The 17,522-nt window shown below is 43.4% G+C and overlaps 1 protein-coding gene across 1 annotated transcript in view; it reads left to right on the top strand.

The window, feature by feature from the left end:
* The window catches only part of COX10 (cytochrome c oxidase assembly factor heme A:farnesyltransferase COX10), a 593,978-nt gene that overhangs the window by 89,039 nt on the left and 487,417 nt on the right, over positions 1-17,522 (top strand). Inside the window, exons 2-3 of the mRNA XM_078650861.1 lie at positions 3,902-4,038; positions 13,184-13,502. Of these exons, the coding sequence (XP_078506987.1) occupies positions 3,902-4,038; positions 13,184-13,502 (456 nt within the window). The remainder of the gene's footprint in view (positions 1-3,901; positions 4,039-13,183; positions 13,503-17,522) is intronic.

Here is a 17,522-nt window from a genome sequence, read left to right as displayed (position 1 = left end):
ACAGATAGTCGCACGGCCTCCTCCCCCATACCCTCCTTTCCAGTATCACTGCCACATAACCTGGTGGCCTTGGCAACACCAAGGTCCAGACCACTGTTACCCTTGGCCCAAGTCTCAGTGATGACACTCTATATGTGCTGTACCAATCATCTCACGAATATCTACGCTGTGTTTTATCGGGGAGTGGGAGTTCACCAACTCACAGCATAAGGCCTCCGCTGTCCTTGAAGCCCACCTCTCATGTGCTCTTCCCAGAGATTCCTGGAGGGAACCATCAGTGGAGCCGTCATAGCCCCAACCTAAAGGCTCGCGGTAGTCCAGTCATACGAAGTGCAATGCCACCATCCCACCGTCCAAGGGTCTAACATTTCCCCTCCCCCACACTTCACCTTATGTTCGCAGCTCAAAAGGGCCTGCTTTGCGTAGCTCAACCTGTGCTCCACTGTAGTCAAACCGGCAGCATCCTTGGCCTCTGGTCCCGTTTGGGCGCGGACGGGAGCAGATGAGCTTGCCTTTGATGCACCTTTGGCATGTCAGCGATGCGTCCTTGCATCGCCGCATTTAAATTTCAGGGGCAGGCACTTAGAGCGTGAGGGAGAATCAGCAACTAGCACGCTTCTCTCTGCGCAACCTATAAACGTGGTGGCACACTAAGATGCATAAAACAATATTTCTTGAGGGTCAAAAGGGGATTTAATGACTAAGCTCTGATATGCCCCAATCTTATATATATAGCAACAGAAAATATCAGAGGGTCAACACACAGTGTGAACGCCTAAAGAAACCAACGGAAGTCACAAAACCATGTCTAGTGTATGTTCTAGATAGGGTCACCCCTAAAACCAACCCTCAGTGTGGTTTTAAAAGGATGCCCATCAGTCACCACACGGAACCGCCCTTCATCATTTGGGTTTCCTGTCAAGACCACCATTAAGGATGCCACATGCCGTTCATAGGGAAGGTACAGATGGTATAAACCTTTGCCTGATCTGGCAGATCTTCCGTGGTCTTGTTTCTCAATTGAGAGGCTGTTAAAGAAATTTTAAGGGGACTGATGTCGCAGTGCAGAAAAACGAAGGTGTAAATGAAAAGATTGTGACTTCCGTTGGTTTCTTTAGGCGTTCACACTGTGTGTTGACCCTATTATTTTTTCTGTTGCTATATAGGCACACTAAGATGGCCACCAATGGAGCAAACCATGCTCTAACAGACCCTGAGCACAGTCCCACAGATAATTAAAGCCTGGGAAGGCTGACACCACCACAACAGCCTCACCTGGCCAGAGTCCGTGCATCGGCGCGTTTAAATCTCGGGGGCTGACATATACTGCGTGGTGGAGCATCAGCTACTAGCACGCTTCCCTCTGCGCAACGTATAAATGTGGTTGTGCACTAAGATGGCCCCCAATGGAGCAAAACGGGCTCTAACAGGCCCTGATACCAGCCCCAAAGATAATTAAAGCAGTCAGCACCGGGTATAAAATCACATCAATGCACGCAGAATACAATTTGTTTTTATGAATGAAGTCTGAAGTTTTTCACCATTGGTATGGAACACCGCAACCAACATTCAAAAGTGGAGGGCTGTGGGAAAAAATGTAGGATAATCTGAAACGTAGAAAGCTCCAAGAAGATAAAGTGAAAAGTTAATTGTGACTGGAAAAATGAAGTCTGTTGGTAAATCCCAAGAGGGCAGTCTCAGTAGAGTGCACTGTTTGAAATTTGATGGGTGTTGGTGAGGAATATGTTTATAGGAATACCGACACTTGAAGATGGGCTGTGTGTTCTAGGAGATGGAGAAGTAAAGTGGCTGAGAAATGGGATGAAAATAAAAGGAGCCTGTGAGTCAAGAGAATGTTTTCCAGGAGTGATCTTCGAGAAGGATGAAAGGATGCATTAAAGAGGGAAGGAGGGGGAAAATGCTATCGAATACAAGAGCCTCCTGTTAAAACGTTGTCGTCAGTGCTTGTACTCAGGCTTGTGTGGATTACAGCCATTATTGGTTTGGAGGAAGTGTAATTCATGTGCTAGTGTGCCCTCTTTAAAATTGTTTGCCTGCTGCGTTATTTGTACACTCTGGGCAACTATCTCAACCCCATGCCCCAGGTGGTTTCACTTCTTGACAGCCAAGATCACTAACTTGGAATGGGCAGGTGGGAGGCACAGGGTGGCTTTTCACTTGATGCGTAGATCCCTATTTGATGGTATCCTGTGTATTTCGGATATATACACTTATACTCCATTGCAGCTCATTTTATGCCGGTTATTGACTTGTTCATGGGGGTGGGACGACCCAGCGTATTGCCTAGAAATGTATTCATTAGGTATAAATGGTATGCTCGATCTTCTGTACAGGGCACTGTATGTACGCAGGTGTCTCTCACCTGTTGGAGGGCGGCTCTTTGGCTCACCGGCTGGAATAGCTGCTTTACTGGGATGACTCCTTTATGGCGGGGAACATGGCTTGGTCAGCTTTCGACCCTTGAGAGTTTTGTCCCTTGGGATTGTATTTCCTACCTGGGAGATGCTTACAGGGGAGGTAGCATTGTATCATTTAGAGACTTAAAGGCTAGGTTTTCCCTATCCATCTCGCAGTTCTTTTGTTACCTCCAATTACGCCACACCATGCAGGCTCACGAACTCCCGATTGACTCACTACCCAAATTCAGTCTGCTGGAAGCAAAGGTTTTCTTAGAGTGGTTGGGTAAAGGGGCAACCTCTGTGATTTACTGCTTGCTGATAATCCACGCACCCGATGGTCTTGAGAGGACCCTGCAGCGGTGGGCCAACTTGGTGGGAGAGCTGGATAAAGAGGAATGGCGAGAGGCGAGTATGTAGCCTCGAGAATTGGCGGGTTCTTCGCGGCTGCGAATGGTTAAGTTCAACTATCTGCATGCAACATATCTCACTCTGCTGCTCTTACACCACTTGCTCCCCAACACTCGGGCAGTGTGTGCATGTTGCGCACTTCGAGGGCAGATTTTTTCCACGAGGCTTCGGAATGTCCAGTGTTGAGGTCCTCCTCGGAGGGGGATGGGTCAACTACTCTCTTCTGTCCTGGGCCGCAGCCTGGAGCTAACACCTCGCATCGCGCTATTGGAGCTGATAGAGCAGATTGGTGGCCCTAGAGCTGAGCGTCTCTTTTTGGGAATGGCCAGTTTGGTTGCCAACAGGATGTGACCCGTGCGTGATACAGCATAAGCCACCGACTGTCAGAAGCTGGCGCACAGGGATCGACTCACCAGAAGAAACCGATATTTGAGGCTCGTGACTGTCCGCAAAAGCATGCTCGAATATGGGGGAAATGGTGTATCTACTATGGAGTGTCGATTTAACCCCTGGAATGTTTTAGAACACTGATGATTGGGCTTGCTGTAACGCTGTGCATGTTCCACAATCATTTTTGGAACCGTGTTACAATGTGTTCTGCAGCAAATCTCACAATAAAGTTGGTTATAAAACAAAACCATTCCTGTGTTAGTGAAAGCTAGGAGGTGGGCAGAGTCCGGTTACCTGCTTCATGGCTGTCGTAGTAGAAGCTTTTCTCTGTGGAGCTTCCATCCCCCGGTGAAGCGGGGTACATTGGTACAGTGCAGGACAAATCTTACCCAGTTTTACAAGAGCATGCAAAAACAATATATTATGTACACTAAACTTTTTATGTATATTACTTAGGTTTTTCTATTCAGGGGTGCATATTTCATAAACCTCGTATTGGACTGTTGAATGTATCATTTTTATACCCTAACATATATAAAGTTACACTAAAATAATTGGACATTCATCTGGCAGTTTAGTATTCCTTTCTGCAAGTCAAGCTATGCACCTATTAGATGCAGTGAAAGTATAGCTCAGTGCTTGAAGTTACTCACAGATGTCCGCTGTTTTCTCTTCCTCTGCAGGTTGGGTTCGATTATGTGTTGGGCACCTTGAGAGTTCGGCCATGTTGCAGCAGGCACCGTGCAGGCTCCTTCACATGTGCAGCCTGGCCAGTAAAAGGCATATTTCATTTCGCCACTTCCGCCTTCTCAATCGCAAGGTAAGTGCACTGTGTACTCCTCTTTCATATGCCTAAAGAGAGGCACCCAGCAGTGGTTAGCAGCACGTGGGCACGGCTTAGGAAAGCTGTGGTTTGGGCTGAAGTCTGTTAAAGGCCCTTTGTTGCTTATAAACGGGCGAGCATGTGGCAAGCATCTGGACTTTACAAGAGGTGGTCTTCCATAAAATGGTGGAAGATACTAATTTGTTACCCTTTTTCAAGAGCAGCAGCAAAACTGTGTTTATGATTAAAACCACCACGTCCGTGTTTTGTCCCCAGACGTCTGTGCTCTGTGAAGCTGGATCCCTGCTGGTTACTTACCCGGCCTGATTTTTGCTGTTATTGAAGACATTTTCCATTTGCCTCTTTGTGTATCCAGTTCAAGCGCAGTCGTCCGAGTGAAGGTTTGCATGTATACCATTTCAAAGACTTAGGACAGAGGAAGAGAGAGTCCTGGAAAATCGTGTATGATTCTGTGGATGGAACACGTTGGTCTGCGCTTATGTGAATTTAGGCTGCACATGGATGGTGCCAGATTCAGATTGTTGAAAACTAAAGTACTGCATGTTGGTACTTATTAGGTCCATTAGTGTGACAGTGAGTGCCCTGACCCTGCCGAAACATTGACTCAAAGTCCAGCTAAGAGCTGTGGGGCCGGCTTCTGATTCCTTCAGACTTTGGCCTGTGATCACAGGTCAGACTTTGGGGACCAGCAATCACCAATTGTCACCATGGTTTGATTGTGCTGCGGACACCAGCCGGGTGGGAACTTATCAGTTGCCGGGAAGTTCTTTTAGGCAGTCGACCAGGTGGCCACAGTAGACATGCCATAGAATATATCCAAATAGGCTGCATGGTGCACCTGAAGGAGACACATTGCCACTATGCAATAATAACTAATTACGGGACGATGTACCTAGTTGCAGTCGAATTCGTTTTAATTAGTATCCATCTTTTGGTGAAACTGTTTGATCAAGAGCGACAAGGCCTTTTCAAACACTCTTGGCTAGAAGAACTCCTCTGGCATGTCCAGCTATGGGAAAGGTGCTAATTCTTCATTACTTGCCCTATGACACAGGAGCTTTGATATGAATCGGCCAGTGAAAGAAGCTATCTCAATATTGGAAGGAAAGTTGTGTGACCGTTTGACTCTAGAACAGGACTGCAGGCATCTGGAATCTAGAGATTCTTGCAGTGGCAACACTCTGAAATGGGATTTCTGTTTGTATGAGATGTACTGCCACACCCAGGGAAGATCATTGGTGAACTGTGACTTCAGCTGTTCTAATTCTGCAAGTTATTGGCTGGCATCTTGACCCAGTAGGGTGTGCCATTTTTAATATGGAGCACGTTCATATTTCATCTAGCATACAAATAGGTACGAGCAAATTCATTTGGGTCGAAACTTGGAACAAACTATTACTAAGTGATGATTTGCTCTGTGTGCAAAGTGCAGTGTTTCATTGTGCGATGTTAGAGAAATAAGGGGAGAAGAGAGAAGTGCACTGTTGTGTCCCCTCTTCCAGTCTAAAACACCTATGTAAGTAGAAGTTCAGCTATGCTTTTCTGTGCCCCTTGGATACAGCAGAGCTGTATGATAGTGGAAGCGTGTACACAAACAAACCAGGACAAGGGGAAACGCTTCCACATGCCCCAAGTCTGACAAAAAATCATCGTGTTCTTCGTGTAACACTAAGTTGACCTTTTATAAGCAGAAGAACTTCTGAACACCCTTCTAAAATGACCTTTTTTGTACATTTAGATTTTTGTCAAATGAATGACCGTTTCTAGAAATCCATAAATGTGTTTGGCATCCACACCTGCAGCATTCCAAAGGATTTTTTTTCTTGCTGCCTGCCCATTTACTGCTGTTCTTTGTGATCTTATCATCTTTGTGTTTTCTATTCGCAGCATTTAACTGGGTTTTTAAATCATTTCTTTTTTCTTGAACAAACCTCCCTGAGTGTTCCACCTATTTAGTTATTTCTGAGGCAGCATTTGATGACACATTTGCCCATACCCTCAACCTTTGTTGGATATTTTCACTCTTTGTTGTCATCAAAATCTTGTCTCGCAGAACTTGTTCGTAGGTGAAATGCTCAACATCACATGTAGGTGCTGATGCCCTCAATGCAGGTGCGCAAATCCTCTTGATGCTATGAGATGCTGTTGATGTCACTGCAGCACATCACATGCATGTGCAGTGCACTCCCAGTGTACTTCAAAACAGCCGCAAAAACTAAATACAACATGCAGAAATGCGAAACGGCGTATGCCGACAGCCACTAGTCCAGAAATTAAAAACATTTCTACCGCAGTCCTACAGTTACTGATATCCCCATCAGAGTCATACGGGCGGACTGAGGCTCCTGTACTTCCCCGCTCGTCACTAGTGTTAGATAGTGGAAGGGTGTACACGAAGTACGCCGAAGAAGGTGCAATACTTCCACAGTAACCCTGAGTTTACTTGTAGGTCGGCTACTAAGAGGACCCTCTCTGCCCCAACAATATCCTTCACTGTATTCCCCGCACAAGCTCCACATTGCAGAGTTTATGGAAGCTTGTGCTGAGAATACCACAACTGTCACCTCCGGAGGGTACTATGTCAGAAACTTACTCTCTCTTTAATATAGACTAAGGGCCAGATGTAGGTGGCCATTTACCGGCCGATTTGTGCCGTTACCGACCGGTAAATGGGTTTTTGGGATGTAGGGGGCCAATTTTACCGATTCGGTAAATTTACCGAATCGGTAAATTTACTGATTCTGTATTTTTACCGATTCGGTAACTTCTAGATGTAGGTGGGACTCTTCTGAGTCCCAAAGGCCTTTCAGATTTAGGGCCCGATGTAGGTGACCATTACCGGTCGATAACGGCCGAATTCGGCCGTTACCGACCGGTAAATGGGTCATTGAGATGTAGGGGACCTTTTTTACAGAATCGGTAAATTTACCGAATCAGTAAATTTACCGATTCTGTAAAATACCGAATCGGTAATTTTACCGATTCGGTAAATCTCACATGTAGGTCGCACTGCAAACAGTGGCACAGGCCTTTAGGAGTCGGTATTTTACCACCCAATCCAATTGGGTGGTGAAATACCGAATCCAGGTGTGCATGCACATCTGTGCATGCACACCTGTGCCATGTGGCACACAGACATGCCCTAAGGCATGTCTGTGTGCCACATGGCACACATGCCTGTAATTGGGGTGCCAGAGGGTGTTAAAGTGACACCCCCTGCACCCTTGCAAAATTCGGTATTTACCGATGTGGTAAATACCGATTCGGTAATGCCCATTGATTCCTATGGGCTTCAATGCCCATAGGAATCAATGGGCATTACCGATTCGGTATTTACCGAATCGGTAAATACCGATTCCTTCCGATTCGGTAATTAATTACCTACATCTGCCCTCCTCTTTTTTACCACTTCTTAAATACCGATTCGGTATGAATCGGTATTTAAGAAGTGGTAAAAAAGATTTACCTACATCGGGCCCTTGGTATTTTACCACCCAATCCAATTAGATGGTAAAATACCGAATCCAGGTGTGCATGCACATGTGTGCATGCACACCTATGCCATGTGACAGACAGACATGCCCTTAGGGCATGTCTGTGTGCCACATGGCACACATGCCTGTATTTTGGGTGCTAGAGGGTGTCAAAGTGACACCCCCTGCACCCTTGCTGGAATCGGTATTTACCGAATCTGTAAATACCGATTCGGTAATGCCTATTGATTCCTATGGGCTTCAATGCCCATAGGAATCAATGAGCATTACCGAATCGGTATTTACAGAATCGGTAAATACCGAATCTTAACGATTCGGTATTTACCGATTCTGTAATACCTACATCCCCCCCCCCTCTATTTTACCACTTCTTAAATACCGAATCGGTAAAATTCGGTATTTCAGAAGTGGTAAAATAAAATTACCTACATCTAGGCCTCAGACTGTTATATCCACATTGGTTCGAAAGACCTGCAATAAGTCTAAGATTGATCTGAATTTAAAATCTCGTGCTAGTTTTCAAGATGCCCCCCACATCTGTGCTGGACTTAATTCTTAGTTTCTGATCCAATTTTCTTCAGCTTATTATGCGTGTGTCCTGTGGCTTTTCTTTAAGGAAGTTGTGGAAGATGATCGTTTCACTGATAAAAAATATTTTTGTGCATCCAACTTCCTGCTACATTCAGCAACCTACCTGTTGTCTATTGACAAAGGTACTAAGGGCTAAGGGCAAGGCCTGGTTGCTCAGGAAAAGTGTGGTGGTCTGCAGCTGAACCGCTCATGGTGTGAGCTCCTTTGTTGCTTCAAAAGGTGTAATGATTTTTATGTTCGGAAACTTTAGAGGATCTAGTGCACTGCATGAGCGATTGGTCGTCCAAAAAATGTATGCTTGAGCCAGCAAATAGAGGAATGCAATTTAAACTTAAGACAATGCCATCTATGAATTGTACATTATTGTTAATGTTTTACATGTAAATTACTGTATAATGTTTCACAAACAGAAATGAAGTTAATACAAGTTTCCCATTGATGGCATATAGTGTTTTGAATGTTGATACATTTATTTTTTGTTACTTTTCTTAAAATTGGAAGACACTGTTAATAGAGTACAAAGTGTGACCTGGCGAATTAGACTATGGTGTGTTACGAAGCTAATCTGGCCCAAAGTATAATAACTTGCATTTCTGTAGTCTTAATCGGGGGCTGATGTCGCATTTTCAAGTCACTGGAGTTGAAGCTTCAAAACATTTCTAAAGCTTAGTCATGTTCTGTGTTTTGGAGGGGAGTCATCTGATAAGGGGCTTTGTATGGTAGCGCTAGTCACTGGATTCCCCGAACTACGTTAAGGTCTGCTCCAGATGTGCTGCCTGACACCTACCATGCGCCCTCACAGTATCTATCAGTCTGTCCTTAATCCAACATCAGAATCAAACATTGTCATATTGAGCAGGTTAGGACGTCCTAGCTCACTCTCAAGTGAATCTCTTAATGCAGACAATTCCCCCAGTACAAGTCTATCAAAGTCTCTAGCTGCTAGTACCTGGCCTAATTGCTCTCAATCCACCCGGATAGTCTTAAACTGCTAGTTGCCCTCCAAGTCAGATTCTTCTAGGTGTTGATATAAAATTGCTCTGGTCACAGTTTAGATGAGTTGAGGTTGACTGGGGATGTTGGACATCCTACTGGGCATATTTTGCTGGATTTCTTTGCCATGGTTGATACGGTCAACCGTTCCCTCTTACTTGACTGATTTGCAGCGGATGGATTCTGCAACACTGCATTTACTTAATTCCTATCTGAATGCAGTTAATGGCTTGACCTTTCCAGCTTTGGGTCCACATCCACCCTGCTCATGTGCCAGGGATCCTCGCTTTCTTCCATTTTAATCAACATCTATATGAGACCTCTAACTGCACCATCAGATCCTTCATCTTGGACTGTGTACCCTGTGGTAATGACACCTAGTGAATTTTTTGTCAATCGTGTCTCCCGTTTTTCCAGACACCCGCATGCTGAAATGAAATATTGATCAAACTGAGCTCTTAATCTGTGCATTGACAGTCTATTGAGTGCCAGTGTAAGCACTCCCATTGCCCTGGTCTCACGGTCAGAATTCTTGAGTTTTTGACAAGAATTTTCTGTTGGAAAGCCATGTTAAGTCAGTGGACGTTTTTTCCAGTTAAGAAGCCTGAGAAAGGTCCTCCCTCTTATCCCACAGCAGATGAGAGCTTCAGTGGTAGGTGTTCCTATCCTGTCTAGACTCTGCTATCCAAAACAGCTGTTATTGGAGTGCCTGACCACGACCTTAGCCAGATTACATCTGCATCAGAACATGGCTGTAAAATGTTTATTGGGGTACTCCGATCGGAACACTTGTATGAAGCCTGCTGTTTATTGCACTGGTTTCCCATGGAGCAGATAAGTACATGTAAAGCACTTTGCATAGTTATTCTGGCTTTAATCTAGACTTATGACCCTGCTATTCAAATTTATTTTATGATGCACCCATTCCCTCTGTTTGGTTAGCATCACACCTTTCAGCTTCGGTTACCCCTATTTAGGCTGACATGTTTGGGAGGCTGAACTTCTGTGCTGGCCTCTGAGCTTTGGAATTGCTTGCCAACGACACCACTGCGCGGCATCACATATCACATCTCCTTCCATAAAGACTTAAAGACCCATATTTTGTTATCATTTTGGCTTCCATTTCAAGTAACCTTTTCACCAGTCCTAGTGCCAAGATACCTTTGAGTGGAAATTCGCTAAGAAATGCTATTCTTACATTTAAGATTTTCTGTGGCTGAAAGTTCTCTTAATTTTCTGTTTGTCGTCACTTCATAATTCTATTATATGGGACCCTTTTTGGCAGAATGGGGGTTGGGAGCACACTACCTCACATCCCTGCACAGTTTGCACCTTCGTGCAGGTAGGACTGTACATCTCTAGACATGTGTTTCTTAATTTCATCTTCATCAGTAGAGAACAAAAACTATTTAATCTTTGGTTGTTGGAAACGCTGCCAAAGTCTTCACAGGTCTCAGTACCGCTCACTGGCACACAAGTGCATCTCCGAAGCTCGTCTGCTTGCTGGCTCAAGGTAACCTTTTAAAACAGAAGGGGGTTGGGAGCACACTACCTCACATCCCAGCACAGTTCGCCCCTTTCATTGTGGTAAATGCAGTACGCTGTTAGTGCTTACTTCAGTATTAAATGTATCTTTTCACTAAAGTTAGTGCAGATAGTGTTGTACATCTCTAGCCTTTTTGGTAGCTATGTAGTTTTAGTTCCAGGTACCCAAGGCTGTTTGCAAGCTTTCGACTTGAACGTGATGCACTTCTTAGCTCACCACTTCTATGGAATTATTATATTGCTGATGCATGCTTTGTATCCATATGTTCCTCTTCACATACAGCTGTCAGTGAAAAGTTTTCTCTGGGGTAATCTTTCATCCGTCATTTTAAAAAGCTGGTTAGACTAGCTTTATCATGGCCTACAAATGTTAGGCTAGCAATGAATCATTTTTATTCCAAGTTTGTCAAAGGATCATGGTGCCCCACTCAGAAAATGAAGCATCATTTACTGCTATGATATATATTTGTTGACGGTGGGTGATTTATCAGTGTTTGTTGAGCCACAATCATGTAAGTTAATTATAGGTTTGGAATTCCATATACAGGAACCTTTAGCAGTAATCCACAAGGTTTAGAGCCATGCTAGATGTTAAGGATGTCTAAATGGGGTACACTTCCATGATATGAAAGTATATGAGAATGATTTGTCTTATTTCTTGTTCTAAACATTTTGTGTGCTGCTGTCCCACATGGACCAACTGTCATGTCATTTAGACTTTTCACGAAACCTGAAGACCTTGAGCCAGACCATAATATCAACAAATCATAGATCTTGTTTCAAATATAGAAAATAAAAGGCAGAGACAATTTGTGTTTTGCTGTCTTTGATAGAAATTACGTTTTATTTATTAAGATGATCTAGTCCACCATTCAGGCAGATAGGTTTATTATTATATATTTCTGTATATTCTTACCAAGCATCTTCCATATCCTTACAGGCCATAGGCACGGAACACCAGATTTGTCACATCTAGTTGTACGTCTCTTTACGTTAGTGGCTGACGCCACATGAGAGCTCCTGTTTTGACCTGTACTCACAGGAGAGTGCCCAAGTTGCTAAAGTCAAATTCTTGCAAAGGTGATGGTGAAACACACTGGAGAGAGACAGTGACAGACACTGCCTATCTGAGAGATCACACCCTTTACAAGCCTGCCTGTAGTGCCTCAGTCATGTATAGACAATGGAACTTTTGTGGTTTAACCCAGCTGAACTGAGAACCTGAATGGTGAAGTATTAGAGAAAAAGGCAGGAATGGATGTGGCGATTATGAAAAGCCAAACCTGGTATGGGAATGGAGTACGGTCTGTGTTCGAAGAGAAATGGGCTATCATGGTCCTTGGTAGTAGAGTTTTAAAAAGAATGAAGGAGTAAAAGTAAGATGATGGTCATAATGAGAGGTGGTGCTAGCAGTGGGTGGGAAGAGATGGAAGAATTTCATGGTGATGTGAGGGTAAATCAACCTCTGAAGGGGGATTGGTAAATGTTAACATAAAACGGGATTGGAGATAGAGCCATCCAATTTTCAGAAAGTGCATGAAAAAAATCGTACACAGGGTATGTGCTAGCTGGTCCCGTCTGGCAACAGAGCAGTGCAGTACCTACAGTGAAAACCCAAAATAGACACTACTTGTAGCATTATGAAGTCTTTGATGCTTGGATTTTTGCAAATGTATTGCCACTGTGGAAACCTACTTTATCTGGATATTTTCATCTAATTGCCGAAGAAGTGCCCACCTACTCCACAATGTAGAATCTTTTGTGATGTTGCATGGGTCTCTTCTACCAAACTACCCTCGTTTTCTACAGTTTGCGCTGACTTTCACTCAGACTCTGTGTCCTCATCATGTTGCTCCTAAGGGCTGTATATAATTGCATGCTGTGGGTTCTGATCTTTTATTGTGTTGACTCTTCTTACTGAGCTTGGGACAGAAGAATTATGTATTCCATGTCACCTCACAACAGAAATAAGTAACAACCTAGCGCTTCTGCAGCCTATGCAAAACTCATTATTTTTAGTTGACGTCTGCTCAGATGCACCCTTGAGTTGCACTTACCTGTTAGACCATTTCTCAAGGAAAACATTTCAATTGGGTGTAAAATGTACTGTAAATTATGAGATTGGGTCATAGTAGGAGCACACATTGGGATTTGGCAGGACCTGAGTAAGATTTGGAAGCATATCTGAGTTAGACTGTTGAATAGGTGAACGTCTGACCACATGCCAGCCTGAGTCACTTTGCAGAACAGGACAGAGACACATCCGTACCATATGATGACACCTTGTTCCTTGGGTGAGATAGAGCCTAGGACCATTGAGGGCAGCACCGAAGCCAAGACAGTAGAGGCAATGCACAGTAGATAAAGCCAAAGTACTAGGTTTTACATAATGTAGCGTTTGTCCTGCAATAACTATCCGTTTTCAAGAATACTTAAAATGTTTACTCTGGCCAATTGCTTTGTAATCTTCTCAAACATTGCCTATCTTTTCTTTTTAGTATGTAACGCAGTTAAGGAACTTGCACCAGCAAGTAAAGCCTAAGCCAGAATCAACAACGCTTCCTCTCATTGAAAAATCCTCGGTTCCAGAAAGCAGAGTCCTCCATGAGATCGAGCCAGTTTCCTCAGTTAGTCCAATTCCATCTGAGAATTTCTCGAGAAATAGCACTGATGAAGATAAGAAACATGAGGCTGCATCCCTCGACATCTCCACGGCTCACCATGAGTCAAAAGAAGAGAAGCAGTGGAAGGAGATGAAAATTGAACCTGGAAGTTTATCAGATATTTTGGGACGGCTGTTCAAACTTAAACTCACAGGTAATACAACATATGGTAACACTATGGCAAGGCAGTTTTGGTAATGTTAGTACATTAGACAACCTACTGCATTTTAGACTACACTCAAATTGTGCTCAGCCTTGCTTTCTTTGTTTCTTGACCACCAATGGTCAACTAATAGCTGGTGGCTTGTTTATAGTACTATGTTCTTCCCAGCCACAGATCCCGAGAGTCCAAATTCTTCATCTTTTTTACCACTCTGATCCTCTATATTCTGTTCCCTTCCATACTATTCTGAGGGTATCATCCAACCTATGGTACTGTGGTCCTTTAGAAATTGTATCTTCCTAAAGATGTAGCATAGCTGCCTATTGGTGACTGTGCTTCTGGAACTTATTGGTCAATATACACATTATTATATATCAATAATAGGTCCTATCCCTCATAGTTTGCATTCAAAAGTGTATGTTGCAGGGTCACTAAGGCAAATTAGAGTTCCAACTAGATGAATGCAGTTAACCATTTTCACTGCAGGAAGCATTAGTAGATGAAGCTGTTGGTTAAATAACCAGCCACAAAACTTTCCATGTGCCGTGTTTTCGTAGTTGTTGTTTTATTCCATGGCCAGGTGAGCTGGCTAGGCGAGCTGGCTTACAGGTTCGAGTGCCTAATGGATTCAGTCTGATCTTTATTGGTACTCATTGCCTCCATGTATAGATCGGGAGGTTTTGTCAACATCGATTTTCAAGTATTTGTATTTGGAAAAGGCTACAGAAGGTACCTTTTCATTTCTGAAAACAGGTAAACTCTGGCAATTGGAAATGGAATCAACCCAACATAAATGTGACCTGGAGGATAATCTACGATAGATGGAGTCAGTAACTGGAGAAATTGTAATGATGACTGGCCAGTGGTATGCTAGTATATGCTAGTGTATTAATCCGTTTCTTATGATGTTCATTGTTTGACACAGAGGACTGGTGAAAGAATAAGAGATGGAAATGATCATGTAGATGCATTCCCTTGCTATTTATTCATCATGTCTTGTCCCTGATTTATTTTGATACATACATCACCAACGAGGAGCGACCGCTGCTGAGTAACACCTAGGATGTATTCGTAAATTCTCAAAGTAAATGTGTTCCTTTTCGTTTGGGTAAGCAGAGGTTGCGTATTCCATTAGGGCGTTTATAAGATCAATAGGTACATTTTCTTTTCCAATGTGGTAAAAATCACGTTTTTTCAGATGAAGTATTTGTTACTTCGAATATAGGGTTTCCCCTTTGCCCGAAAAATGTGACTCACAGATGGTTACTGGTGCCACCTCTAGCACTATTTAGTCTTATCAAGCAGCTTGCAGAAACGCGGAGTATGGAAAACATTCTAAAATCAACTTGGCAATCAGAGCTGGAGGTAATTGTTACACATTTCGTAGTACTTTGTCTGCAATTAAAGGTTTGTACAAGCTGCAGCCCTTTTTGCCGACTTCCATCCAGAAAATATTCCCTATAACACATGAAAGCAAATGGGTTCCCCTCATTCTTGTGCTCACTACATCTTTCAGTGGTTTTGAAATTAGCTTCCAATCATATTCATAATTAGACATTAAAAGAAAAAAGACAGTTATGGCTCATACAACAGACAAGGATTTACATGTATAAAGTAGTCCGACCTGTATCTGGCATGGTCCAATTAACTGGCAATTCACATCTTGGGTATGTACAATAACATTAAGTTAGAGTGCCCCTGCATGCAATACACTCAGGTGTTAGGTCGTGTCAATACATCATGATGCCCTTCAAGCATAGCGGGGCACATAAATCCCAAATGTGGACTACACAGCTTAGGACCACCTATCCCACTCCAGAGGGCACCACTCCATCGGGCAGTTGCATGGTTGGGCCAGTATTGAACTCTAGTAGATAACTTTTTAAAGGATCCCAAATATTTTTTAGCTGAGATGCCAGTGGCTGGGTGCTAGCGAATAACTCACTATTCATGTTACAGTATGTGAGACTGTGCAACCATGATTTGACCTTGCGAGAGGACCTATGCCCCCTCCCCCCTCAAGTGCAATCTCTCTTTTTGTTAACAATAGCGCCATTTCTGTGAACCGACGCACCCCCTTGGGAAAGCCAGCCACATACCCCAGCAATGCGATCTCCGGCGTGGGCTCGAATGCAGTAAGTAGGGGACCCCCTCTAAAGGAACAAATAACGGTCAAGGAGAAGAGGGGAAAAATTATCAAGACACAACAAAGAACTCCCTCATGACCTAAATAATTATACAGCGAAATCAATCCAAATACATACAGTGAACACCCAACCCAACTTATTAAACCCAGTAGACAAAAAATTCCAACATTTATAAAAATATGATTCTTTTATTTCATTTCGTTTATCAAAACTTTTTTCATTATTATTTCTTTATATTTTAAACATACATTATATATTCATAAATAATCACCAACTAAAGAGACAATATATACCACTGAATCAAATACGATAAACCCCGGTAGAGAGGAATACAAATACACACCAACTCATTCAAACCCTACTCACACACACCCAACCAAACCTTCACATTCATAACATATCTGGGGAACACAACTACAAGATAACAGTGTAATTGGAATGACCAAAGACAAGAACTGCAGAGAGCAGGATGTTTTCAGGGCAGAGGTCTCAACATCCAAGCCAATCATCTTCGCAATTTCATTATAGACCGCCCACCAATAGGTCCCAATTTTAATGCAATTCCAGACCAAGTGTGAAAAGTCGCCGTGTGGAGCTCTACATTTAAAGCATGTATGTGGTCTGTCAGGGTTAAACCTATGCAATTTTTCGAAGGTCATGTATTTATTTATTTATTTATTTTGAAAGTTTTATATAGCGCGAACAAGATCTTTGCAGATATCAGAGCGCTTTACAAAGCAGGGAATACCAAACCAGAGAATGAAAACGTGAGGAAGCATAATAGTACAGGTAAATCAATAATGCAAGTAAATAGTCAGGTAAGTGAAACAATAATACAGGTACAGCACATATTGGTAAGGTTCTAGAAGAATAATACAGAAAAAACACATAGTCGTCGGGATCGAGCTGGGTAATATAGATCGGTGCAGATACTTTACAGATCCAAGTTAAATGCTCAATTGTATTTGGCCATGAGAAGAGCTTTTACTTCTTTCTTAAAAAGTGTGACTGAGGAGATGAGCCTTGTTTCAGGAGGGAGTGAGTTCCAGATCCTGGGTGCCATTCCTGAGAAAGAGCGCTTATACGTTTTTTCCTTCCTGAATCTTCGAGGTTTTAGCAGTAGATTGTTTGTGCCTCTAGTGTATCTAGAGCCGCCAGAGATTGACAGCTTCTGAGTGATGTATCCGGGAGATCTCAGGTGTACAGCCTTGTGTGTCATGCAGGCGATTTTGAAATGTATTCTGGCTTCAAAAGGCAGCCAGTTCAGGGCTTTCAAGTCAGGGGAGATATGTGAGTGTTTTTTTGACCCAGTGATGTGTCTCGCTGCAGCGTTTAGAGAGGCTCTTAGGGGTGCAGTAGTGGTTAACGGGAGACCGCAGAGGGCGATGCTGCCGTATTCAATTCGCGGGATTACTAGTGCTTGTACTGCAGTTTGGAAGTCTTTGGGTGGTAGGAAGGGTTTAAGTTTCCTCAGGGTATTGATTTGGAAGTTCGCACCCTTAGTAGCCTTGCTGATATGATGCTGCATGTTGAGATTGGAGTCGAGAGTTATGCCTAGAGATTTTGCTGAGTCCACGATGGTGGGTAGGACATTGAGTGCAGTTAGCTGTTTAAGCCACGTTTGAGTGGTAGAGATCTTCGCGGGAGGTGAGATCAAAAGGAACTCTGTTTTCAGAGCATTGAGTTTGAGATGATTATTTGCAAGCCACGATTGGGTGCTTTGGGTGATTGGGTGATTGGGTGATTGGGTGTAGACCCGCATAAAAACGTAAAATGTAATCGTGTGGGAGACTTCCTTAATTTGTGTCTAGCAAAATTCCCAGTGCGAGTCCTGGAGCGGGTGGCTCAGTTTGCACTCCCACGC

This window comes from Lissotriton helveticus, chromosome 7, assembly GCF_964261635.1.
Source record: "Lissotriton helveticus chromosome 7, aLisHel1.1, whole genome shotgun sequence".
Lineage (NCBI taxonomy): Eukaryota > Metazoa > Chordata > Amphibia > Caudata > Salamandridae > Lissotriton > Lissotriton helveticus.
Note: the sequence above shows the minus strand (reverse complement) of the source record. Positions and strands in the feature narration are given on the sequence as shown.